Source organism: Camelina sativa, chromosome 6 (genome assembly GCF_030686135.1).
Source record: "Camelina sativa cultivar CO46 ecotype springtype chromosome 6, ASM3068613v1".
Classification (NCBI taxonomy): Eukaryota; Viridiplantae; Streptophyta; class Magnoliopsida; order Brassicales; family Brassicaceae; genus Camelina; species Camelina sativa.
Genome location: NC_141885.1, coordinates 24,794,301 through 24,817,796, shown reverse-complemented (window position 1 = coordinate 24,817,796; position 23,496 = coordinate 24,794,301). Strand labels below are relative to the sequence as shown.

At 35.7% G+C, this 23,496-nt stretch overlaps 6 protein-coding genes across 21 annotated transcripts; 3 read left to right on the top strand and 3 right to left on the bottom strand.

The window, feature by feature from the left end:
* Positions 1-78: 78 nt before the first annotated feature.
* Positions 79-2,204, bottom strand: LOC104792830 (LIM domain-containing protein WLIM2a). Of its 2 annotated transcripts, none has more exons than XM_087454623.1 (6): positions 1,910-2,204; positions 1,439-1,631; positions 913-1,012; positions 787-824; positions 608-697; positions 79-455 (listed from the first exon to the last, which is right to left on the bottom strand). In XM_087454623.1, exons 2-6 carry the CDS (start codon positions 1,571-1,573, stop codon positions 213-215), a joined length of 606 nt encoding a protein of 201 aa, XP_087310749.1. In that variant the 5' UTR covers positions 1,574-1,631; positions 1,910-2,204; the 3' UTR covers positions 79-212. The 2 variants fall into 2 exon arrangements, with proteins under 2 accessions (XP_087310749.1, XP_087310750.1); XM_087454624.1 differs by having other exon boundaries at positions 1,896-2,113.
* Positions 2,205-2,222: 18 nt separating this feature from the next.
* LOC104792829 (NAD-dependent malic enzyme 2, mitochondrial-like) lies at positions 2,223-3,594 on the top strand. The gene is made up of 6 exons (XM_010519065.3): positions 2,223-2,288; positions 2,452-2,512; positions 2,588-2,643; positions 2,725-2,828; positions 2,937-3,034; positions 3,338-3,594. Coding segments are annotated over exons 2-6 (309 nt in total). The 5' UTR covers positions 2,223-2,288; positions 2,452-2,463; the 3' UTR covers positions 3,340-3,594.
* Positions 3,595-4,095: 501 nt separating this feature from the next.
* Positions 4,096-6,901, bottom strand: LOC104792828 (uncharacterized). The gene is made up of 9 exons (XM_087453906.1): positions 6,772-6,901; positions 6,246-6,509; positions 5,992-6,196; positions 5,730-5,893; positions 5,428-5,523; positions 5,074-5,310; positions 4,791-4,980; positions 4,556-4,707; positions 4,096-4,378 (listed from the first exon to the last, which is right to left on the bottom strand). The coding sequence occupies exons 2-9, from the start codon at positions 6,498-6,500 to the stop codon at positions 4,349-4,351; spliced, it is 1,329 nt and encodes a 442-aa protein (XP_087310032.1). The 5' UTR covers positions 6,501-6,509; positions 6,772-6,901; the 3' UTR covers positions 4,096-4,348.
* A 401-nt stretch (positions 6,902-7,302) lies between these two features.
* LOC104792827 (proline transporter 1) lies at positions 7,303-11,064 on the bottom strand. 6 transcript variants are annotated; one of them, XM_010519062.2, is made up of 8 exons: positions 10,886-11,064; positions 9,384-10,044; positions 8,914-9,138; positions 8,712-8,806; positions 8,429-8,618; positions 8,210-8,334; positions 7,915-8,130; positions 7,303-7,842 (listed from the first exon to the last, which is right to left on the bottom strand). In XM_010519062.2, the coding sequence occupies exons 2-8, from the start codon at positions 9,412-9,414 to the stop codon at positions 7,465-7,467; spliced, it is 1,260 nt and encodes a 419-aa protein (XP_010517364.1). In that variant the 5' UTR covers positions 9,415-10,044; positions 10,886-11,064; the 3' UTR covers positions 7,303-7,464. The 6 variants fall into 6 exon arrangements, with proteins under 6 accessions (XP_010517364.1, XP_087310745.1, XP_010517363.1 ...); XM_087454619.1 differs by having other exon boundaries at positions 8,712-8,802; XM_010519061.3 differs by having other exon boundaries at positions 9,682-10,044.
* Positions 11,065-17,081: 6,017 nt separating this feature from the next.
* On the top strand, positions 17,082-19,713 carry LOC104792824 (glutathione S-transferase T3). 10 transcript variants are annotated; one of them, XM_087454614.1, is made up of 4 exons: positions 17,142-17,335; positions 17,510-17,765; positions 17,941-18,133; positions 18,683-19,713. In XM_087454614.1, exons 3-4 carry the CDS (start codon positions 18,117-18,119, stop codon positions 19,533-19,535), a joined length of 870 nt encoding a protein of 289 aa, XP_087310740.1. In that variant the 5' UTR covers positions 17,142-17,335; positions 17,510-17,765; positions 17,941-18,116; the 3' UTR covers positions 19,536-19,713. The 10 variants fall into 10 exon arrangements, with proteins under 10 accessions (XP_010517361.1, XP_010517359.1, XP_010517360.1 ...); XM_010519055.3 differs by having other exon boundaries at positions 18,626-19,713; XM_087454612.1 differs by having other exon boundaries at positions 17,213-17,335; positions 17,516-17,765; positions 18,626-19,713.
* Positions 19,714-20,371: 658 nt separating this feature from the next.
* Positions 20,372-22,290, top strand: LOC104792825 (transcription factor MYB25-like). Its single transcript, XM_010519060.3, has 2 exons — positions 20,372-20,881; positions 21,303-22,290. Exons 1-2 carry the CDS (start codon positions 20,551-20,553, stop codon positions 22,139-22,141), a joined length of 1,170 nt encoding a protein of 389 aa, XP_010517362.1. The 5' UTR covers positions 20,372-20,550; the 3' UTR covers positions 22,142-22,290.
* The last annotated feature ends 1,206 nt before the right edge of the window (positions 22,291-23,496 follow it).

Genomic DNA, 23,496 nt, shown 5'->3' with positions numbered 1-23,496 from the left:
CTAAAGATATGTCCGGTCTAATATTCCGGTTTGTTCCACCGGTTATTAAAAAAATAGATATAGAAGAATCACAACAAGGAAAAAAACCTCAAGAGAGACCTCGGAGAATGTTATGCCTGGTTCATGAAGAAGTGAATACAGGTAATAAGAAAACACATTACAGATACAAAATACAAATAAACTGAATCTGTTTAACATAAAATTTGGGAATTTCAAGATTCGGGAACGGCTGCTACAGCTGCAGCAGCTGCGGTAGCAGCAGCAGCAGTAGCACGTTTGATGGAAGCAGATTTGATAAGGTGATTGTAACTTCCTTTCTCCTTGAAAAGCTGAGCGAAATGGTGCTTGCAGTACAAAATTCCTTCGAGTGCTGCGTAGTTTGATGGAGAAATCGGACAGCCTCCATGAGAACACTTGAAGCAAGATTTATGGTAACACTGACTCTCCACAGTTACCTACAGAAAACATAACAAAATTAATATAAGAAGATGATCCAGGTGATACTCGTATTGCATATGATCCAACGACACGTTTTGAGATCACAGAAAGAGTATAGAGTTGAAAGCAATGGGAAAGGAATATACAAGACTAAAAAATGTAAACTAACCTTTTCGATAGGATACACGGTTTTACTGCAAGTAGCGCATTTGTCTTGAGTTCCAGAGAACAATCCAGCAACTCTACTAGGTGTTCTTGTCTGAGACCAACCAAGAAGAGAATAGAGTCAAGTATCTTAACCCATATAACTGAATAAGAACATGGACGCGTTACTAAAGAGACATGTACCAGCTCAGGGGTTGGCTTATCAGACAATGGCTTTGCAGCTGCGAGAGGAAAGAAAGTTTGAAGATAAGAGTAAAGTGAGACACCACAAGTAAAATTGATCAAACAATGAAGAAAAGAGTGACATACGTGACTGAAAGTTCTTGCTGAAACTACCAGACTCCTTGAAGAGCTGCTCAAAATGAGGCCTACAGTACACCACTCCTTCCATTGATGAATAGTTGCTCAGCTGTTCAAAAACCATCAACACGTTTTTAACTTTGATCACTTAAAAAAGAAGACCAAATCAGATAAAGTATCTCTCTAGATAAAACTCTTTCATGAAACCCTCAAAACGTTCACAATGCTAAAAACTCTTCTTGATCATTCAAGCTCCACTGGTGATGGTGAATACTCAGAAAACCCCATAACTGTCTCTCTAGAGAATATCCTCATGAATCCATTAAACTTTCACACAAAGAGTAACTAATCCAGGATCTGCTAATGTGAAACTAGGCCATTCAAGCTCTATTGGTAAAAATTGAACCATGAATTTCAGTAAAAACGAGAACATCAATATAGACAACCACTTGAACCTTGATCAAACACTCGTTCATGGAGAGATGAAGGGAAAAGCAAAAGAGAAAAAAAAAAAAAAAAAAAAAAAAAGACTCACTTGAAGTCTACTTTTGCAGTGAGAGCATTTGAAGCAAGACTTGTGATAAGAGACTCCATCAGCTGAGAGAAGCTCCACAGGGTAAACTGTCTTCTCGCACGCTCTGCATTTCTGCTGAGTTCCCGTAAACGACATCGTTTCTTTTGACTACTTCACGATTCTCCTCAAAACCTCTCTTCTTCTACCTACACCTCTATTTTGCAAAACCACAACACAAAAGAGGTTTAAGAAAATATATCTCATCACACACATTCACATTCTTGACTTTTTCACATTAGCTATTTTTGCATCAATTCAAGACTTACAAACAAATCGATCCTTGGATTCATACATTTAAAAAAAAAAAAAAAAAAAAAACAGAACACAAAAATCGCATCTTTATTTTTTAATCTACAAGAATTACAAGAAAAAAAAAATCTGATTTTTAACAGAATAAAATCGTAAAGAACTAACAAACCTCACAATGGTTACCTCTTAGTCGATCTGACCCAACGCAAAAGACGAATGCGAAATCAAAAGAATCGTGAAAGAGAGAAATGCAGGTGGTGTGAGATTGGAGCTGCGTGAAGGCGAAGCAGAAGAAGATGAAAGGTAATGATTATGTAAGCACGACGATGATGAACAAAAAATAATAAAATGCTTTCGTGTTTTTCTTTGGCTTCTTTTTATTATGTTATTAGAGCTTTGGTGGAGACAGTGGGGTTCCACTTTGGCCTGTCTAAATTATTTTAATTTGAAATAAAACAGCAAATCATTGAAAAAGATTAGGTTTAATCACTAAAATGATCCATTAACTAAAAACCAACAAAATTCTGTTTTTTCTTATCTTCTCTACTTTACTAAATTTAAGGTTTTTTTTTAGTTACCTGTTTTATCATATGTTCTTCTCTAATATGATTCCGTTTCTAGATGATTGAGTATACTTAATAGACACTTAATAGACACTTAATATGTTCTTCTCTAATATGATTCCGTTTCCTCTGACCTGATCTTATATATTTGGTTTCCTGTAGATTTTGTCACTTATGTTGGATGTGGGCACATACTATGAAACGCTCCTACAGAACGATCTCTGTAAGCTATGACCTTAATATGTGGTTTAGACCTTTTTTCTTGATAGCTCATTCGTGTGTCCTTCCCATTTTACAGATTTAGGAGAAGAACACCTTGAGATTCTTGATGAATTTGGTGAATCCGTTGTACAGGTATGTTCTCAACGTTGATGCTTTACATTATAGATACTGGTTTTTTTGTTATTAAAAGTAGTATGGTGTATGATTTCTCAGGGAAATGCTGGTGCATCGGGTCGATTACTGGGAACTGTAATAGCTCAAGGTCGCCTTTTGTCGGAATTTGTGAACCAGAAGATTGTTGTTGTGGGAGCTGGAAGGTAATTAGACATTCACTTCGAACTTATTTACAAATGCATATATATTTTACATTGACTTCGGATCCCTCTCATCTTCGCAATGTACATTCTTCTTTTATTAACTTTCAGTGTCTGGCTCGGTGTTTCTAAGATGGCACTACATGCAGTTGCAAGAATGGCCCTGGCAGGCATCCGTGAGATTGATGCAACCGAAACTGTTCTAATATGTAAGTCACTCTGCTTTCCACTTCTCCACTTAATGTGAATCGGCTCGTCTTGCTTGGTAAGAGTATAATTAAGCGTAGTTCAACAGGAGTTGATTTTGAAACTGAATTATTGTCGTTATTTTTAGAAGTTGCTTTTCTATGTTGTTTTAGTTTATTATCTGTTTTCAGCATAAGATTGCTCTCCTTTGACTTACTGTTCTAGGCCACATATTATGGATTAGTGCGATTTATTTAGTAACTAAACATGGCTAACGTAGTTTGAAAATGGAATCTAATTGCATCTTTTTTTTTCAATGGCAACAGGAGGACACAGTGAGTTACATGACGCACAACAAGTGGTTCCCAAATCTACGTTCATGAGAAATAGACTCAGGACTGAATAGACTATCTCATATAACTCTTCTCAGCTTTCATGGGTCACCACCTTGACTGCTGTGTACTTCTTTTGGCAAATATGAAATCGTTCCCCTCCCCAATGCTTTAATTTTGAATATTTTTGTTCTTAACATCCGTATGTGCTCTTCTTAGTTCTTACCACACCACTCTGATTCTTTCTATGAGTTTATCTCGTTTTTTGACAAAACCCAATGAAAAACCGAACCGATTATGGATTAAATGATTCGATTAAAATAAAATTTGTGAAGAAAATAGCAAGTTAACATTACGTTCGAGCTTATTTAATCTATTCGGTTTGATTCCGGTCATCTCGGCTCTTCTAGTCTTCTTCTCTCTTTTTATTTTTGTAAATAAGATTGAGCATTTAAAAGTCTTGTAAAAATTGGATTGTCAATGCTCGAATGTCTCTTGCCTAGAGGAAGTTGCATTATCTAGCTCAGAAGTTCAAGTTATGGGAGATATTGTCAAGAACCGCCGGCCGTAGAAAGGTATAATTCTTTAATATGTTCCAAAGCACATGCCAAAACTAAGTGGATTTGATGCAGTTTTTGACATGAACGAAACATTAACTCTCCACAAACCCGGTTGTCACTACATGCTCTTGAATGTATCTCTGTTACTTAGTTTATTTGCCTATGAAAACAATTTTAAGAAATGCTTCACTCTAGAAGAAGTTATAAGTAGGCATTACTATCAAACATTCGTACTGTATGTTTTACTGTCGATAAAAACATCGCAGCCACATTTACTGATCAATTTGAAACACACTTAAAAAGTACAGTTCATAAAAGTAAAATAAAACGACTTGAAAATATGCATAGATCAACACAAGATTTGCCGCTAGAAGTAGAACAAACCAATCACCAACAAGAGAAGAACAACACCATGGACCAAGTACTCTTTTTCTCCTTCTCTTGTTCACGTCCTCCTTTTCTTAGAAGACTTTCCCTACAACGATATATAGATTTCATTAGTAAAAAGCCCAGCATTCTAAAGACTAACAATCTCAACATTCTCCGATGTTAAAAATTAAAGCCCATCTGCTTGCTTGAAAACCAAATGCACGTCCAGCGGAAAAAAGATAACATGGGTCACATTCAGGCAAACTACTTGATGCATAATTACCTGATGTGAACGATTTTCTGAATGGCTTCGACTAGAGACATGCCTGGTGAAACTTTTGAAGCCTTGGCCACCAATATGATTGCATATTAAGCAATACCAGCTAGCAGAGTCATCCGTTTCACTGCACGTATCCTCTTCAAGAGCCCCTGAATCTGGGAAAGGTGGGGAAGTAGCTAGTTCAGCAACAGGTTCGCTAGTTATTTCAACAACACTGTGAGAGAGGAGAAACACACACCTGCTGCCAGAAGAGAGCTTCCCCAGAGGACGGAGTCTTGTTTAGGAGAAGAATAGGAAAACGGCCGGAAAATGTTGTATCCACTCGGAGGTAGAGGGAAGCCTCTCGGATCGCATATGCCCAAAATATTAGCCGGGGGTGGATTCGTAGAAATCCAGCGAGACATAAGCGACTTGATGTCTGTGGAACCTGTTTCAGAAGAAACTAAAGACTTGAGAGACTGTGCATTCATCATCCATTATTATACTGTAGGAATCAAGGCATAAAAGGTGAGAAATTAATCGTGTGGGGCATAATAAAGAGTGATTCGAGCGGAAGAGAGAGCTTGAAGGATGTCATCATGGACGTTTGTTAATAAGCCAACGGCGTAGATGATGGGAGGAGCAGAGTAGCCATGAGATTCCAACAACCGATTGATGGACGGACGGACCAGACGAGCATCAAAGCCAGGGGGAAGCGGAAACAAATTGATGTCCCAAAAGACCGATGTTACAGCCTCAGCCTCCTCCGGAGTAGCCTTCTACATAAAAGTGAAAAAAGGAAAACTATTGGAAGGAGGTTTTGAAGCAGACAAACACGTACGGGTTCAAAATGTAGAAATCTCAAGGGTTATCAGCTGATACTAGTTAAAACTTGCCTCTGGTTGCCATCTCACAATGGTGGGGGGATTCTCATCCTCGTCCCTGAATCTCGGCAAGGGTAAATGATCCTCGAAAGGCAGGTACTCCGTCCTCTGTTTGAAAACAAAAACAAATGCAAATCCAGTGTGGAAAAGGATAAAATGGCGTCAGAATTAGGCAAACAGAACTAGCTACAAGTGAGAAAAGGGAAAACAGGTAGACAATGCATGAGGTTGTGTGACTCAAAAATAGTTACAAAGGGAAAAAAAAAAATATATATATATATATATATACATATTGACTCAGGATGCTTAATTACCGTAACTACATGTCCTTCGGAAGAGAGATGGCTGGTGAAAGTATCGAAGCCTTGGCCACGAAGATCTTTGCCATCGCCAAAAAGATCCTGGCATATTGAGCAGAACCAGATGGCAGATTGATCCGTTGTTTCACTGCATTTATCATCCTCAAGTGTCCCTGACACTGTGGGGAAATAATAAAAGTAGAGAGCTATTACAGAAACAGATATGCCTGAGGTTAATTATTTCAACAACAATGTGAGAGTGGACAAATACACAGACCTGTCAGAATTAAGTTCATCCAGCTGATGGCGTCTTCTTCAGGAGAAGTAAATGAAAACGGCCTGAATAGGTAGTATCCACTTTCAAGTGGTGAAGGGAAGGCATTCGGAAAGCATATCCCCAACATATTAGCTGGAGGTGAATTCTCATCCATCCACTCATCCATAAGTGACATGATGGCTGAGGAACCTGTTTCAGAAAGAAACTAAAGACTTGAAGAAACTCTCTATATATAAAGTATAAACAGAAGAAACTAAAGAATTGGAACTCTCATATTCAAGGATGATCCCAGAGGAAGAGAGAGCTCGAAGGATGTCAACATGGACGTCTGTTAGTATGCCAACGGCGTAGATGGTGAGAGGACCAGAGTAGCCATGAGCTTCCAAGAGCCCATTAATGCACGGACGGACCCGACGTGGATCAAAGCCAGGGGGAACCGGATACTCCTTGATGTCCCAATAGACCAATGTTACAGCCTTACCCGCCTTCCCCGTAGCCTTCTTCATCATTCAATAAACCTAACGACAATCAAAATTTTAATATTGGGGAAGCAGATCAGATCGCTAACAACGGAATAACAAAACAACAGATATATACGCATTAGTCGGAGAGATCGATTGACACCGTTAAATCACCGACCGAGAAAGAGAGAGAAAGCGAAACACGGCCGTAGACCGCAAATACAAACTCTTCAAATACTTGTGGTGAGCAAAAATATACATATAATTCATATGGTTCTAATTCATAGGGTTCTAAGCAATAGGGGATCGAGAAATTTACCTGAGAGATACGTAGAGTTGGTTGAGTCTCGAAATCGCCTAGGAGAGTAAAAACAAAATGTCTTAGGCGAAGAAGATGACAGTTTTGGTGCCGTTTATATCATTAACACAGAGACTGCTTGCAATACATGTTTTCTCCACTTAAAACAACACAGCGTGCGACTAGATTAAGCTTGAACGACACATTGATCACGTCAGGCCGTTTTTAACTTATTTTATCCTCAGAGTCCTGACTCCTCCTGATACTTATTTTAAAAATATCCGGCCCATTTCTATCAGTTTTCCTCTCTAATTTAGGCCCATTATCTAACAAGCACATAAAACTGCTTGCCGTTTTAATCATCAACACAGAGACTGCATTACGTGCGTGCGTGTTCTATCTAACTTATATATATATATAACTAAGCAAGCATATGTGAATAGAGTGCAGGATAGATGCAGAGTGAGCGGAACATTTGTATGCTTTAAAATTTGGTACAATTGACTAATATTTCTTTGATGGTACTAAATATGATGAAAGTGGTCATTTGTATGCTTTAAAATTTGAGAATCTTATTTTTTTCATATTTTTAAGGCTCTAATGGTTAAGAAAAAGAGAGAGAATACAACAAGCTTATATATGGTAGGAGAAATTAAACCCCGCCTAAGAATAAACAACATACAAGTTGACTATAATAAATATATATATAATGAATTACAAATCTGCAAAAACGTGGAAATTTTTAGAATCAACGGCGATGAGCCTGACAGCTGCAATGGCTGCAGCAACAGACATCAAACTGAAGAAGACAACGTTCAGCCAATGCCATAGCTTTTGCATTGAATTGAGTTTATTGTTCTTAGCCTTATAGTACATATGGTTGGCTAGAATGAATGTGAGCGGGAATGTGCTCACTGCACCAGTGAGGCTCATGAAGTCACCCAAGAACGGCAAGAGCGCTGAGAGAAGCGTGCTAACTGCTATGTACCCGCCTCTAGCCATGACCCTAAACATCAAGTTCTTTATCGCCAATGGGTTTCCTTTGATTCCAAACTTTGTGTCCATGTACTCATATGTTGGACTCGCAAATATCTACAACAAGAATTGAGTTAAGAACGGACTGGCTTGCACCTAGTTTGAGGTCATTCGAAGAGAAACACTTACATGCAAAGAGATAACGGATTGAAGGATAGCTGATATGTTAGCAAGGGCTTTGACCCAGAGAGGACCATTGACGCTGTTTAGTAGAAAGGTCGAGGTTGAGGATCCGTAAGCCCAATAACCGATGAATGTGACTGCGTACATCGGTAAAACACCCGCTGTGAATTGAAAATATAGAGCCTTCATCATGTTCTTTACAACTGGTTGCCTCACTGTTGCCTATATCATTGTGGAACTCATCATGTCAATCTAATCAAACAAACAGGTACCATGAAGCTGAAATCTTGAAAACAATCACCTGAATCTCTGGAAGCATCCCGGTGTTGAATGCAAAAACAAGATTTGCTGCTGCTCCTGTGATGGTGAATATTTTGCTGAATGATGATCCTTGTATCTCGTAGTCTCTTGATGGTGTTTTGACTCCTACAAACACACAAAACAGAGCGAAAAAAAATCAGAATTGTTCAGTAGTTTAAACTTATAAGTAATGTTGAATGATCATCTCTTTAAGGTATACCGTCTCTAACCGATAGCACGATTGCCACAACGCTGTAGATGAGACTGAGGATGGTTGAAACCGCAAGCCAGACCCCAAGAGCTGATAGATGAGGAATCCCAATAGCGAAAATAGCACAAATCAAACCAGCAATGGCTATAAAATGAGGTAGTTTCATGGTATGATCATCCCTGAAAAGCACATAAACAGCCTGCAAAAAAAATACAGAACACATCCCAATATTGTACAAATTCAGCTCACGAAATCAAGAATCAAGAGAGATAAAAATGTTTACTATTACTACCTTCAAGGCAGAACCAGCTAGTATGATGAATCCACAATTGATCATGAAAAGATTGATATATTGCAATCCCCATGTAAGATGATAAGCCTGTCTACCTGAAAAAAAGAGAGATTATATATTTATATTCATATCAATGAAAGTAAAAGACAAGATAGAGAAACAGAAAGCAAACTAAGAGAGGTGGTTTGGTGTTTTTTATTACCGTAAATGAATCCAGCAAGGTCCCTATAGCGAATGTGTCTTTTGCCACCAAACTCATGAAGCTTGGCAATGAGAGTATTTGCATAGAGAGAGATAGCAGTAGCAATAAGAAGACCAACTACACCACCAATCCAACCTAAAGGAACCATGATTGTTCCTGAATATCCCAACACATACGCACTGTTTATACCGGTAGTCAAAACGAACGCCACCTGAAACCATGAATCTGTACATCCCACAAAAACATACTATAAGCTTCCCAAAAATGTGAGACCTCAGATTCTAGAAAAAAAAAGGGTTTCTGCAAAAGCAACAAAATTTCCGAGTCTTATGGTTCTAAAACATGTTGAGAGTCAGAGGGAGGATAACCTCATCAAGAAACATGAACTGCTTATCCAATTATCACATTATATGAGCATTAAAGACAACATTTTTACAAAGAAAGCATAAACAGAGAGATAAAGAGAGAACCCAATAAAGAAATGTGTGTACTGCATATCATCAGATAAAACCATCCGAGGTAGTCAGAGTCATCATCATCATCATCATCATCATTGGCAAAGCTATCTCAAAACCACAACAAAAGAAGGCTAAATGGGAGGAGTCTTATATTTTATTTCTTCTTCCTCGTCAACCCAAAAAGTAGTATATTAAAACAAATTGAAAAATTGGGCATTAAAAAAGATTAAAACTTTTTTTCCACACAAGAACAACAATAATTGGATTCTGAAGTAAAATTAAAAATTGGGAAAAAAAAAGGAAAACAAACCGCTGCTAATTTGGTGAGCAGTGTCAGGGATTTCGATATCAACAAGATCATCATCGTCTCCGACATTGGTTTTGCGATTCTTAGCTTCGGTGGCGGTCATGGTTGCTAAGAGAAGACGTTCTCTTTCTTCTTCTTCTTCTTCTCCTTGGTCGACGACATGAAGAAATTTTGAGAAAGCCAGCTTTTATAATTTTTACAACCAAAAAATAAAAAATAAAGATTCGCCTTTTTTTTAGCGAATTTATCTCCTTCACTAAATAACGAGAAACAAAATATAATAAAGAGACCTTATTTGATTTGATTTGATTTGAATAGAAAGAAAAGAAAAAATAAGGAGGCAAGAGAATCCAGCTCGATTCGCAACTGATCAGAAAGAAGAAGAAAAATCCTAATCAGTCAAAAAAAAAGAAAGGGAGAAGAGATTTAGAAAAAGATGGATCCTTTTTTTCATATATGTATGTATAATTAGTGCTGATTCTTTGAGACAGAAGCAAAGATATTGGTGGGTCTGAGCCGTTGAGGTTTCTTGTCTGAATTTTTTTTTTTGTTGTTTTGCCTTTTGCATGAGAGAGAGATGGATCCTATAAGAATGGCGATAAATTATATTTTTTTAATTGAAAAAATATCATCTTTCAGACATTGAATAATATCATTAATTAAAAAACATATATCTTCTTTATTTAATGTCTTTCCATTTTATTTGAGGATTTTTTTTTTAAAAACATCTTCTGTCAACTGATATTTTTTCTTATTTTATTTGTATTTATTGCCAATTTTTGCTTATTTTTATTTTATAAAATATCCTTTCAAGAAATACTTTTCTGCTGAGGAATATAAGTTTTTAAGTGATTTCTGATTTCTCGATGATCCTACGGTATGTTTACTATTTTTGTAGTTACATTTAGTTTTCAAGCCCATTGATTTAGATAAGAGTTTTCAGTTTTGTTCTCTTTCTTATTTATATACATTTTAACATTTGTACTTTGGGTTTTATGGGTTTTCTTAAATTATTTGTATTAGTTTGATTATGGGGAAAGAAACACGTTAAGTATACTATCAAAATGTTAAATGTATTTTCATGGTTTTATATAGTTTAAATATAATAAGTTAGGCTGATAATGATATGCGTGGTAAAATTATCATACCAAGTTATATATAAAATAGTATAGAAGATTCTACAGTATATTTAAAATTAACATCTTACCGATCTGCCTGTTTTTTACTCTCTAGTCAAATGATAGTCTCTCTTCTTTGACTCTCGGTCATTAAGATTCAGAACTTCAATATGTTTCCTTTTTCACAATAGTATTTTGTATCAACAAATATTTATAAAGTCCTACTTTAAACCCTTGGTTTGTTTATAGTATAAGAAAATATGCAATTGGGTGTTCATGGAATTCATAGATATATATACTCCATATAATATTCTCGAGAGCAAGTTGATTCGGGGCCATGCAAGTTTCAATCTATTGGCTGAGGTTAATGGCAGAGGCGCACAACTTCCTACGAATCTTAAAGTAAGTACCAACTCAGATTTTCTGCATTCTCCAACTATACAAATTAATTAACCGACTCCATAACTATTGTTGGAGAATGGCTGACGTGAGATCAATCTAGTAATCAATTAAATCCTAGCGATTCAGCCTACTGAAATCATATGCCACTCAGTGACCATACAAAACAAAAAAACATTTTCTTTCTATCGTTGAGAATAAAACATTTTGATTACCAATAAGAGAGCATTATTTGGATGGTGGATATGAGGATATCAAAAACTTTTTCTTAGTGAAGTTTCCTTTTCTCTAACAGGAGTTTTTGTTCCTTGTGGGGTTTTTGGTGAATAGTGTTTTTTTTTGGAGAAAACACATGTATATATATAGATATATTCATGACAATTTATAAGTAAGTTATTGTACAAAAGCAAATAAAAATTCTCAAGGTTATGAAAGCCGGCCCGTAATTGACATGGTATGATCTTATGTAAACACCCGTGCAGTTGAGTTACATGTTTTAGATCCTAGTTAATTTTAAAGTAAACATGCATATATAAAACAAACGTTCCTCTCTGCATATGTATGAATGTTATATGATAGTTGAAAAATTAGGAATAAGTATATCTCGTTTTCTATACTAGATGCTTAATAATGGACCATAAAGGAGTCTTAGCGTTGCGGATGCAATTGAATTCAAGGTCACTTCATAAACAAAGTCTAGATTTTTTTGATTCCTATTAGCAAAACTTTGAATTACTTTTTAAGACTTAACACTGAAAAGAAAGTGAAAAGAGATGAAAACATCTTTTAGACCATCTTTATTTTGGTAGGAATATAAATTTGGTAAGAAAATTGACTAACAAAATGTCTCATGAGGAGGACTGTTCATGAGTACAATAATTGATGTATAAGATACAAAGATGCCAATCTTTATCATCTCAAACACTACTACTGTAATTAAAAATTGCATAAAGTGAATTAAAGTTTTGAAACAAGAAGGAATTGGGAATGCTATTCGTAATGTGTGCTCAGTTTATACCATAGTATCGTTTTCGTTCGAAAAAAAATAAATAAGGAGATAGGTTTGACATAATGCCCCACTACTCTACAACGGTTCCATCTGGCCTGTCAGACACCAAACCATGTTCTGCAGCGCAGACGGGAGCAGAGGAATCATCGATTGGTCCAAGCTGGTTAGTTTATCAAAAACCAGTTAACCAGGAGCTATGAACATAAACGTGGCACGTGTGGAACCGTTTGTAAGACCTAATCACTACTGGGCTTTTTAAACTAAGCCCATGAAGACTGAAATTTACAATTCAAAATGGACCTAATTGTAATTGCAGACATATTTAAGATAGGAGACTTTTAAATCCAGCCAACATCATAGGCTCTCAGATAACTGAGTGAGTTGTTTTGAGTCCATGAAATTGCATAAACCGCAAGAGAAAATCACCATGATAAAATTTTGGTTTTACACAAAATTTTGAATTTGAGCAGAAGTTGTAATGCTGCTTGGCTCATAAATCACCCATAGGAATTTTGGTAGTATATGTATCTTGGAACAGTTAACTATTTGAAAACAAAAACTAATAGAATTTGAGTCTCGTAAAAATAAGCAAGAGCATACGTAAATAGGAAAATGTAGGGGTAGAAGGAGACAATAGAATATCAAATGTCGCAAATGAACAAATAGATATATCGTCCTTCTTCCATATCTGTCGGTCCACCAAAATCTACTGTTTGCACCTTAACAACATCAAATTCAGTGCCATAATTATGTTCCTTTTCTACAATTCTAGTTTATATGTAGTTCCAAAAAATAGAATAAAATAAAAACTGATTAGCTTTTTAATTACGTTTACTTCGTTATGGGGAGAAAGATGATTAGTACAATAGTACGAACGAATAATAACAATATGCTGCATATGCATACTGTGTAATACGTATCCATCCTTGCAAATAGATTTGGTCAACCATGTAACTAATGATATTGTCCTCAAATTAATTCGTGAGCTGCTATTTTCAAATAGTTCTTCGCACTTTTACTTTGGAGTTTTAGATATATTATTACCAAATATTGATTTTTATTAATTTTAGAGATATATATATATATATATATATAGGCGCTAGATTAGAGCCAATAAAATAATTAAATATTGTGTGTGTATATATAATTTTGTACATTGCAAACTGAGAATCTTGATTAGGGTCAAATATATATAATTGTTGAAAGTCCAAAACATTCATTTTATAAGTTGTGAATCTAATGACAATAATATATAGTAGTACATTAACCAATACGTACTGTATGTCCTTGTCTAATCAAATTAAAGTTTCTTCTGGTGAGTCATTTTACGAGATCCAACGACTTTGGGATTTTAAACCGCTAAGTAAGCATGAGTAACAAAGTAGTCTCGAATGAATGTAGTATTACACACCAACCAATATGCAACAATCTTTATTGCAAGAACGAAAGTTTTCGGGAATGGCCATATATGGAGGAATTTTCAGGGAAAAATCCCTCCAATTAAAACTAAATTCAAAATGACGTATTTCATAGAATCCATAATTATAATATTTATATATATATATATATATATATCTTTCATAATTAATAAATAAATCTACGCTAATATCAATTGGAAATTCGATCCCAAAATGAAATGAAGAAAAGAGAAAGAACAAAAAAAGACACAGGTAGGTGAGTTATTGTTTTTGGTTTTGCATGCTTAGGTCAAAACTGTTTGAACCTTACCTTTTTCATAAAAATTAACTTAACGGTAAGAAAGAGAGTTCGTATATAGTTGTTGGCTTGAGATCGAAGCTTGGGGATTCTTCAAGTCAGAAAGGTTTCCGGTGAAGCATCAGGATGGTTGATTTGAAACAATCAGACCGAAGAGGAAGCTACCAAAGGATGAATCCAAAGAGATAGCATGATCCAAAACCAAGCAAATTTTTTGCGATTTCTTTGGAACGGGGAGAATTCACCTTAATTAGGATCAATGCGATCCCTTTGGATCCTTCCTCTAGTTGCTATGGAGGATTTGTTCTCTCTCTACTCTATCTCTCCCTCTCTCAAAAAGTTGAGAGCAATGTGGTTTTTTGTCAATGGACCATGTTCCTCTTGATTTTATATAATAATTGATCATTTATCCTTTAAGTTTCCACCTTCTGATCCTTCAACTTTATTTATTTATATTATTCTCCCACTTTTGGGTTTCCATTTTTATATTGACCTAAAGAGTAAAGCAGGCGTCTATACAAAAATACATGGGCTCTAAATAAGTAGATGGTTTAGTTGGTTTCGTTGAGTTAGTTGTTATAATTGACTTTGTTTTCTTACAAGGAATGTGTAGCAGATGCATGCTGTCAAATTATATGGTGATTTGCGGTTGACACACATATACATGGAGCACAAATTTTTATGGGCTCTTGAACTTTATGCTCTTAAATTGCAACTCGATGTTCATGATGGGTATAATGGGTCAAAACGACTTAATGTTTTCTCTCTTTTGTTGTTATAAAGCAAGAGATTTACTTGAGAAATTAACTACCCAAATCTAATACTACTATATATTCCATAGCTAAAATTAGATATTCCCCACAAGTTGGGTGACACTATTAATTATTTTTGGCTCTATTAAATTTTGTTGGCTTATTTTAATAATACAAAAAAAGTGCGGTCCATCAATGTTCCCCTTCTATTTTGGCATTAAACCCTTCGTACGTATAGTGGTGAAAGCCACATTGATTCACAAAGATAAAATGATAAACTTGTTTTCTATAGCTGTTTTATGATACTTGAAACCTAAACTATATTTATTGCGTTATAATATACTTGCAACCGTATGACCAGATCAGGGGAAACTGGACAGATATATATATATATGGTCATATGATTGACCCCAAAATTTTCGTGGATCCAATGCATCTCTTTCGTCTATACATGATATACATATATATAATATACACACATATAGGGAGTTGTTCTAAACTTCTAATACGATCAAATTTGCATTGTATATATATGTCAATAATGAACTGGCTTATATAGGCATCCCATGATTGTCATTTTCTCCCTTCAATTTTTTTCACATGCAAACCAATATAATCGTCGCTTTCTTAAACTACTTTGAAAAACAGTAACATAAAAGTGAAGATATATATGCATCATCTCTAATACATACACCAAAATAATTAAGGAATAGATGTAAGAGAGAATATTTATAAATACTATACAAAATTAAGGATGTTCAGTCAAGAAATTAGTTGGATATAAGGTGATAGTGCCAATTAATATTTGCGTCCTTCGTTTTTTGCGTTTATGTATGTGAGTGTGAGAAAAAAAGTGGAGGAATACAATCACTTACACTGTAAGTCTTACAGCATAATGAAATAATAGGACTATGGAAGATTATGTCTTCAGCTCCACGATTAAAACAGAAGTGCTCGTTCTGAATAATGTGTGCGCTCTCACTTGCTCAAATCTTCACATCACAGTTCACACATGTTTATATGTATATATGTTGAGAAGATGAATAGGTGCTTGTAGACGTAGACATGCATATTACATGCAGATGGTAGGGTAAGATGGGCATGCGTGGTCTGTCGATATATATATATATATATATATATATATATATATGAGATAGAAATTGATTAGAATCTTGAACAGAAGTGAGTCATTTGGAAATAAGTGAGTGTAGAGAACATATATGAAATTGTCGGCTCTTCGTAGGACAACAACTTCAGTTTCACAGTAGTGTTCTTGTCGCTCACTACCTCTCTTTCCTGCTATAGAAGGGTAACATCATTATATATGCGACATCATATCTATATACACTTTAGCATATATGTTAGCTGGTTAGTGAAGATGGTCATTTAACCCGATGTCGGTAGTAAGTACTGTGCTAGTCGATTCAGGAGAGCTCTTGGGGATGGAGGATGCTGCATGCGCATGACGTAGTCCTCTATTGACAACAGTGAAGGGATCCCTGGTCCAAACAGATTACGAAGTTACTTTGACTTGATATGTAAAACATATCCACGAGATTATTGTGGAGATTATATCGTTTGTTTTCCCAACCACATGATTGCATTTGAATCTTGATATTCTAGGACCTGCCATTAAGTATTATTAACTATGCTTCCAAAAATATTTGACACACTCTCTCTTCCTATGATCAGTTTCCTCTTCCAAAATAATGTTTGAAAAAGCTGTCATCTGAACATGCATGTAGATAGATTACCACGAGTTTTATATAGTAAATTTTCTTCTCTCATATAGTAAAATTTAAGGTAAAGATATGTTATGTATGATAACTAGATTTAAGGCAAATTTATATGAAAATAATATCTGCACACGCGATTCATAGAAACAAATGAGGTTAATATCGTATATATTTTCTTCTCTCATATAGTAAGATTTCAAGTAAAAATATGCTTAACAAATATATATATGTTTTTCGTTATAGTTCACGCATTGTATGGAGTCTAGTAATCTTAATTATCCTAATGAGTTTGTTGAACCATTTTGACTACTTTAAAAAATTATGTATTACAACGTATATATGTTATGTATGATGACTAGATTATTGACTACCCATATTATATATACACTACACTACACACACACACTTACTAACATCATGATTAAGAATTGAATCTATGATTAATTTTTTTTTAGAGCATGGCATATTTAAGGATTGAGATTATGGTTTGCTTGGTCTGCCATATTATTATTATCCTTCGTCAAATTGTCTTGGAAAGGTCAACTCTGAGTCATACCGAAACGGTTGTGGAAAAAGAAGGTGAGTCACCAAAATGGGTAATTTAGTAATTACAAAAATTGCGAAACAGCTCCCACTCAACTTTGCAGTTAGGTCATTTCCATTGGTGGTATTTAGATAGTGTTGACAAAGTTACTTAGCAATATAAATAAATAATTAAATGTAAAAGTGAAGCAAAATGTTAACAATCGATGTTTACAGAAGGAGTTTTAGAACTATTAAGGATCCTATGCGTGTCGCCTTCTGATTGGATGAAAGAAAAATAATTTTTTTTTTTCTTCTACTCACTCTTTTCTCCGACTTCATCTCTTCGTCTCTCTCTATTTGGCGACTGTGGATGTTAAATGATGCTTCAAACTGTTTATATTGGTAAGAATCTCTCTGATTTCAGTTGTAGAGCATGATGAATTAGGTTTTTGATGTGATAATAAATTAGGGTTAAACGAATTGGAAATTGATGTTAACAAAATTAGAGTTCTAGGTTGTTTAGCCGATTGGGAATTGCTAATTGCTAATGTTTGACTTCATGTATTAATGTTTTAGTTTCAGATGGGTTATCATCTTTTTAAAACGATTGGAAATTGATGTTACCAAAGCTAGAGATCTATGCGATGCTAATCGTCTCCTTTCTCAAGGACGTTCTCTCTTTCAAGCTTTTCCTCTCTCTTTTTTTATTTTGTTTCCTGGATTTTTTTAGCTTCGAATTTGTTTAATTGAAGTAGAGTTCTGCATAAAAAAAAATATATAAAACGTTAAAGGAAGCTTGTGAGGAATTTGTTCTTGTTCTGACTTGTGTAAGGTATCCTCTAGATTTGTGTTCTTGTTATTTGTGTTTATAATTATCAGGATGAAAATAGGTTTGAGCTAATTCCAATATTTGTTGTAGTTTGATTTAATTGTTTGGTGTTTGTTTTTAAGATTCGTTTTTTCTTAAGGTCCTTTTGTGTTATCTTAGTATTTCTTTTGCTTTGCAGTGATCCTCTAAGCTCTGAAGTCAAGAAAGCACCAACGAGATCTAGTTGCAGTTCCTACGACCTCCATGGCTTCCGGTGATGTTCTTCGTCGTTTCATCATTGTCTATCTTTCCCAGTACAGCTCTGACTCCTTGGTGACGTATTGGGTGTGAAGAGGACAATTTGATCCGAATGCAATGACAGCAAAAGCAAGGTATCCTCTATATTCTCTATTGTCAATGTTAATCTCATTTAACAAACCAATTGGAAATAGTCTCACTAGCTTATTAAATGCTTACCTAAGGAGAGCTTTGAATGGTTTTCTTATTTAATTTTGTTTGATATGTAGCTAACAGTCAAATCATTATTTAGTGTACCATTACTTCTGCTTTGTGTTAAATGGTTTTGCTATGTGATAAATGGTTGTGCTCTATGATAAATGGTTGGTTTTGTGTCATTAGGTAAAAACTTATTAGGCCCACTGATTGCTAGTTATGTGACCTTTAACCATAAACTCCAATTGCACCATTGATTGCTAGTCTTTAGGTTTTGCTCTTCCTTCTCCTTTAAACACAAACCATAAACACGTCTTCTATCTCTTCCTTTAAACATACACGATTCTTCTTACTCTTCCATCCCTTTAAGCACAAACCATAATCACGCCTAATTATTACAACCTTCTTTCTTTCTTTTAAACACCAACCAGAAACTTGGCTATGAATCCATTTAGTGAAACTTTGGGTTTTATGGATCTGTTAACTAGTCAAACCACAACCAACACTGTCGAAACCAATGAAACTGATGAGGTTGCAAGCGAAGGTGAACACCAACCTGAGGAGCGTCAACAAAGAAGAAAATGGTCTCACACTGAAGATGTCTCTCTCATTAGTGCTTGGCTCAATACAAGTAAGGATGCAGTTATTTCAAATGGCCAAAAACGTAATACTTTTTGGTCACATATTGCAACTTATTATGCTGCAAGTCCTAAGCTTGCTGGTCTCGAGAAAAGAGAGCCCAAGCACTGCAAACAAAGGTGGCAAAGGATCAACGAGACGGTGTGCAAGTTTGTTGGAAGCTATGAAGCTGCAACAAAAGCAAAATCTAGTGGCCAGAATGAGGATGATGTGATTAAATTGGCTTACGAGATATTCCACAATGATTACAAGGTGAATTTTACCATTGAGCATGCTTGGAGGGAGCTTCGCCATGATCAAAAATGGTGTCGAGCTTCTAGTACGAAAGGTACTGGAGCTTCAAAGAGAAGAAAGGCTAATGAACAACCTTCACAGTCATCAACCTCAGTTCCAACGAATGTGGAAGAAGAAGCTCGTCCTTTAGGTATTAATGCAGCAAAGGCTAAGGAAGCAAAGGCCAAGGGTAAAAGGGTTGTGAGCAGGCCAAAGACTGTGGAAGAAGAAGGTGCTTCGCTTGAGGAGTTTCAGAGCATGTGGGAGATTAGGCAAAAAGAATTTGATTTGAAAGAGAAGCAAAGTAAGATCAAAGAGAAGCAAACAATGCATAAAATGCTTGACCGACTCCTTGCTAAAACAGAGCCGCTTACAGAAATGGAGATTGCTTTGAAGAATAAGCTAATTAGTGACATGTTGTCAAGTTAGTTTGAGTTTCAGTTTATGTTTATGTTTTCTGCTTCTATGTTGCCGTTTCAGTTCTGTTTTATGTTATGAGTAGTTGTATGTCTGTTTTTTGCTATGAATTTGTTGGTCTTGAGCAGTGTTATGTTTAATTGTTAACAGTTTGAATTGGAGTTGTTGTATGAGCTTGGTGTTTGGATGATGTTTGGGTTTTGGTGGGTGTAACAGGTACAAAAAAACTGTTTGGTGTTTGAAAAGATCAACTGGTAAGAAATTATTGATAAGACAGATTCACGGACGTATAACAAGAAGAAGAAGACAAGAGAAACGAAAAGCCAGCCACAAGTTTTGTGAGTTCAACACATGGTCAAGGACATAAAAGAAGAAGAGAAGATGAAGACGAACGAGATGGGTACGCTACTCAGTTTGATGCCGCAACATTCGCACAAGCAGATTCAAGCAGAACTTCACAAATTGATCTCGCATATTCAACAGATATATCTTCAAATCTCACTAACATAATGATAATGAACAGACGAAATGAAGTTCATGATCGAAAAATACATCAAAAATTGAAAGATAATTTGGTTGAGAATATATGGCAGAAATTTGGCACCAATCAAGATTACAATTAACTGTGTTTGTAATGTGTTTTAAATATCTTTTTATGTATTGTTTGTTTAAAATCTTATGAAATATATTCATTTTCAAGTTTTTATAAATATATAATATTAAACAAAATTTATTAAACTTTAATAATTTCCAAAATAAAATTTTTGAATTAAGAACCCCAATTTTAGATACTACCAATGGACTCATAAAAATAGAAAGTTTCTTAAAAAGTTGTTAACTTCACTTTTATTTACTTTTATGCAAAATTATTGTTCTTAGCAACTTTGCTAACACTCCACCAATGGAGTTGCCCTTAGGCTCTGGGCAGGTACCAGACCAAAGACCACCGCCGGTTGGTTACACTTTTTTTTTTGAATTTCAAACTTAAAAATTAAAAAAAGAAGAAGAAAAAATAGTTTAGCTTCCGATGAACGCTGCAACTTATTATAAGACGCCGGAGCTAATGCCGTCGGTGAATCTGCCTACGGGATGTGATGGAACGGAAGATGCGATTAACGCTGCAGTTGAGGAAGAGCTCGCCGAGTTAGCGAAAAGTGACTCGAACGGCGGCGGAAGGAGTAAAGTGAAAGGACCTTGGTCACCGGAGCAAGATGAGGCTCTTACGAGGCTTGTTACCAAGTGTGGGCCGAGGAACTGGACTCTCATCTCCCGTGGGATCCCTGGTCGGTCTGGGAAATCGTGCCGGCTTCGTTGGTGTAATCAGCTCGATCCTTGTCTTAAAAAAAAACCTTTCTCTGGTAACACCACTCCTCGTTGATTCCAAATTCCGGATTTGGTGTTTTTTTTTTTAATGTTTTTGTGGTTTATGTAACTGAGTAGATTTTGAGATTTCTTTGTATCTATGTTTTGAGTGATGTATCATCATCTTTATTATCACATACTTTGATATCACAAGTTGCTGATTCAGGATCTTTGTTGTGGACTTGGGATTAGTAATGGTGTTTTAGCTTACTCTGAGATTTTAAAGCTGTAATTTTGAAGTAGTTTATGAGGTTACTTAGCTGCTGATGTTCTGGTTTTATCAGAATCAGATTGGTCTTTTGTAGATGGAGATGGTTTAGCATTCTCTAGAGAGGTGCTTTTGATGATAATGTGCTTTAGCATCTGAGCTATGTGTTTCACATTTTGGTCTAATGTTGTGTTATGAAAATGATGCAGATGAGGAGGATCGTATGATAATATCTGCACACGCGGTTCATGGGAACAAATGGGCTGTGATTGCTAAACTCTTACCTGGGAGAACAGATAATGCCATTAAGAATCACTGGAACTCAGCTCTTAGACGTAAACCAGCAGGTCTCTGGATGGATCATCATCATCAAGGGATGTCTAATACAGATATATATCACATGCAACCATCAAAGGTCAGAAAGATATCAAATGCATCCCCTAGAGAGCATTTACCTCGAGAAGAAACCAATTCGTTTACGCCTCCGGTATTATTAAATGAAGATAAAATGGATGATGTAGCAAACGAGCCTCCTCGTGAAAAGGTGAAGAGTAAACCTGATGTTTATCGCCCTGTGGCTCGGATGGGTGCTTTCAGTATCTGTAAACAAGGATACATGAATCACCATATGGCTCCATGTGAGGGACCTTTGGTTCAAGCATCAAGACCTGGCTCATTGGCTGCTAAATTTCTCCAGTCTCTTTGTTATGAACCTATCGTCCCTTCAAAATGTGGTCGCGGTTGCTGCAACCATCCTGACAACAAAACGCTGCCATCATCGTCTAAATCGGTGTTGGGACCAGAGTTTGTTGATTATGAGGAACATTCTTCTGCAGAGCTAGACCAAGAATTGATCTCTATATCAACGGACCTGAACAATATTGCTTGGATTCAAAGTGGGCTTAACAACAACAACTATTTGAAGGAAGCTGAACAGAGTTTGAAGGCTGGTGATCAGTTTCATCGCGCAAAATTTACTGGAATGGTAAACAATGGTGTATCAGTATCAAGTCAAATGCTGAGACCAGATGTAAGGGCTTTGAGCTAATTTTAGAGGCAAAACATTCATTCAATATTATCTCTTTTGTTAGTGACTTAGTGCTATGTTTACCTGGTAAGATTTGAAACCTTTAAAAATGCTAAGCTGTGTTATGAAGGCTTTTCTAAAACCAATATATATATATATTGGGCCGGAAATTAAAATATATACATATCGGGTGCGAAGGTGAGAATGAAACTGTTTTGTAGCTGCTGAATGGACCGAGACGACATGTTCAAAACAGAAGAGAAATCCTAGAAATGTATTTATTTAAGGTTTTGCCACCTATTGGGAACCACACTTATGCTGTTTGTTCCACATTGATCACCTTAGATAGTCCTCACAATGCAAAAAGTCCCATATGGTCCAAGAGCATCTCGAAGCATTTCCAAAACGCAACCCCTCTCAATGTTTCTTCTCCTGCAGACCACAGGTGGAATCACTACAAGCCTTACTTCCATTAGTGTTGAAGTCTTGGAAGTATAAGTATCACCTCCCTCCTGATTGTTTTGTGTTTTTGTTAGTCTATGAACTCAAAAATCTGGACTTTTGGCTATGTATTTTAACAAAACAAACATCATCTAGATGAGAGTTAATCAATTTGACTAGGAGCATCTACATTTACTTTTTGCGCAGGGCATCTACATTCATAAAGCTTCCCATGGTTGCTTAGAGTCCATCTAAGTTCAAGTTTGTTTAATTAAATTAACTTATAAAGTATTCTTTGTGTCTATCTATTCCTTTTGAAAACCAAAAAAGTTTAAGATCTCTAATCCATACTGTCCTTCGTCTAAACCAGTATATAAATAATATATTTTCTAAGCGTAGCTCTCCATATAACCAATGGTCAAAATCTGAAACTCAAGTCATGCCTAAACTAAAAAGCTTATGTATTTTTCTAATGGAGCTATCGGTTCTAGGTACGAAGTTATTTCCGACATAAAAAAACTTCTAAACTACCGGTTCTGATTAAGAAAAGGTCTAAGTAAAGGTCTAACTTAGTTTGCATCATTAAAAAAGTATGGAATAACGTCCTATTTGTAAAGGATCTGACAAGGCAACACCAATAACTCCTTGATACATCGTATCTCCTTACCAAATAACTCCTTGATATCGTATCTCAATATATGGAACCTTCTGTAATTACTAAACCTAGAAGCTTCTCTACTTCTTGTATAAATTTGTATGTATGTCTTTAGTATTATTCAAGTCAATAAGACACATCTTCTACATGGTATCAGAGCCTTCTACGATACCCTAAATTTCTTTTTACAAACAGCCGCCTCTCTCTTCTTCCTCTTCCTCTCTTTCTCTATCCTTGCTATCTCACATCTTCCTCTTCAATGGCGGATCAATCTGAAGCT

Coding starts and splice junctions, on each gene's coding strand:
- LOC104792827 (XM_010519061.3), bottom strand. CDS start 9,781: ATGACCGCCACCGAAGCTAAGAATCGCAAAACCAATGTCGGAGACGAT. Junction 9,139..9,681: donor TGCTCACCAAATTAGCAGCG/GTTTGTTTTCCT, acceptor TGGGATGTACAG/ATTCATGGTTTCAGGTGGCG. Junction 7,843..7,914: donor AATCCGTTATCTCTTTGCAT/GTAAGTGTTTCT, acceptor TTCTTGTTGTAG/ATATTTGCGAGTCCAACATA.
- LOC104792825 (XM_010519060.3), top strand. CDS start 20,551: ATGAACGCTGCAACTTATTATAAGACGCCGGAGCTAATGCCGTCGGTG. Junction 20,882..21,302: donor TAAAAAAAAACCTTTCTCTG/GTAACACCACTC, acceptor AAAATGATGCAG/ATGAGGAGGATCGTATGATA.
- LOC104792829 (XM_010519065.3), top strand. CDS start 2,464: ATGTTGGATGTGGGCACATACTATGAAACGCTCCTACAGAACGATCTC. Junction 2,513..2,587: donor GCTCCTACAGAACGATCTCT/GTAAGCTATGAC, acceptor CCCATTTTACAG/ATTTAGGAGAAGAACACCTT. Junction 2,829..2,936: donor GTTGTTGTGGGAGCTGGAAG/GTAATTAGACAT, acceptor ATTAACTTTCAG/TGTCTGGCTCGGTGTTTCTA.
- LOC104792828 (XM_087453906.1), bottom strand. CDS start 6,500: ATGATGAAGAAGGCTACGGGGAAGGCGGGTAAGGCTGTAACATTGGTC. Junction 5,524..5,729: donor CCGAAGGACATGTAGTTACG/GTAATTAAGCAT, acceptor GTTTTCAAACAG/AGGACGGAGTACCTGCCTTT. Junction 5,311..5,427: donor TTGTGAGATGGCAACCAGAG/GCAAGTTTTAAC, acceptor ACTTTTATGTAG/AAGGCTACTCCGGAGGAGGC.
- LOC104792830 (XM_087454623.1), bottom strand. CDS start 1,573: ATGTCGTTTACGGGAACTCAGCAGAAATGCAGAGCGTGCGAGAAGACA. Junction 1,013..1,438: donor ACTGCAAAAGTAGACTTCAA/GTGAGTCTTTTT, acceptor GTTTTTGAACAG/CTGAGCAACTATTCATCAAT. Junction 456..607: donor CCGTGTATCCTATCGAAAAG/GTTAGTTTACAT, acceptor TGTTTTCTGTAG/GTAACTGTGGAGAGTCAGTG.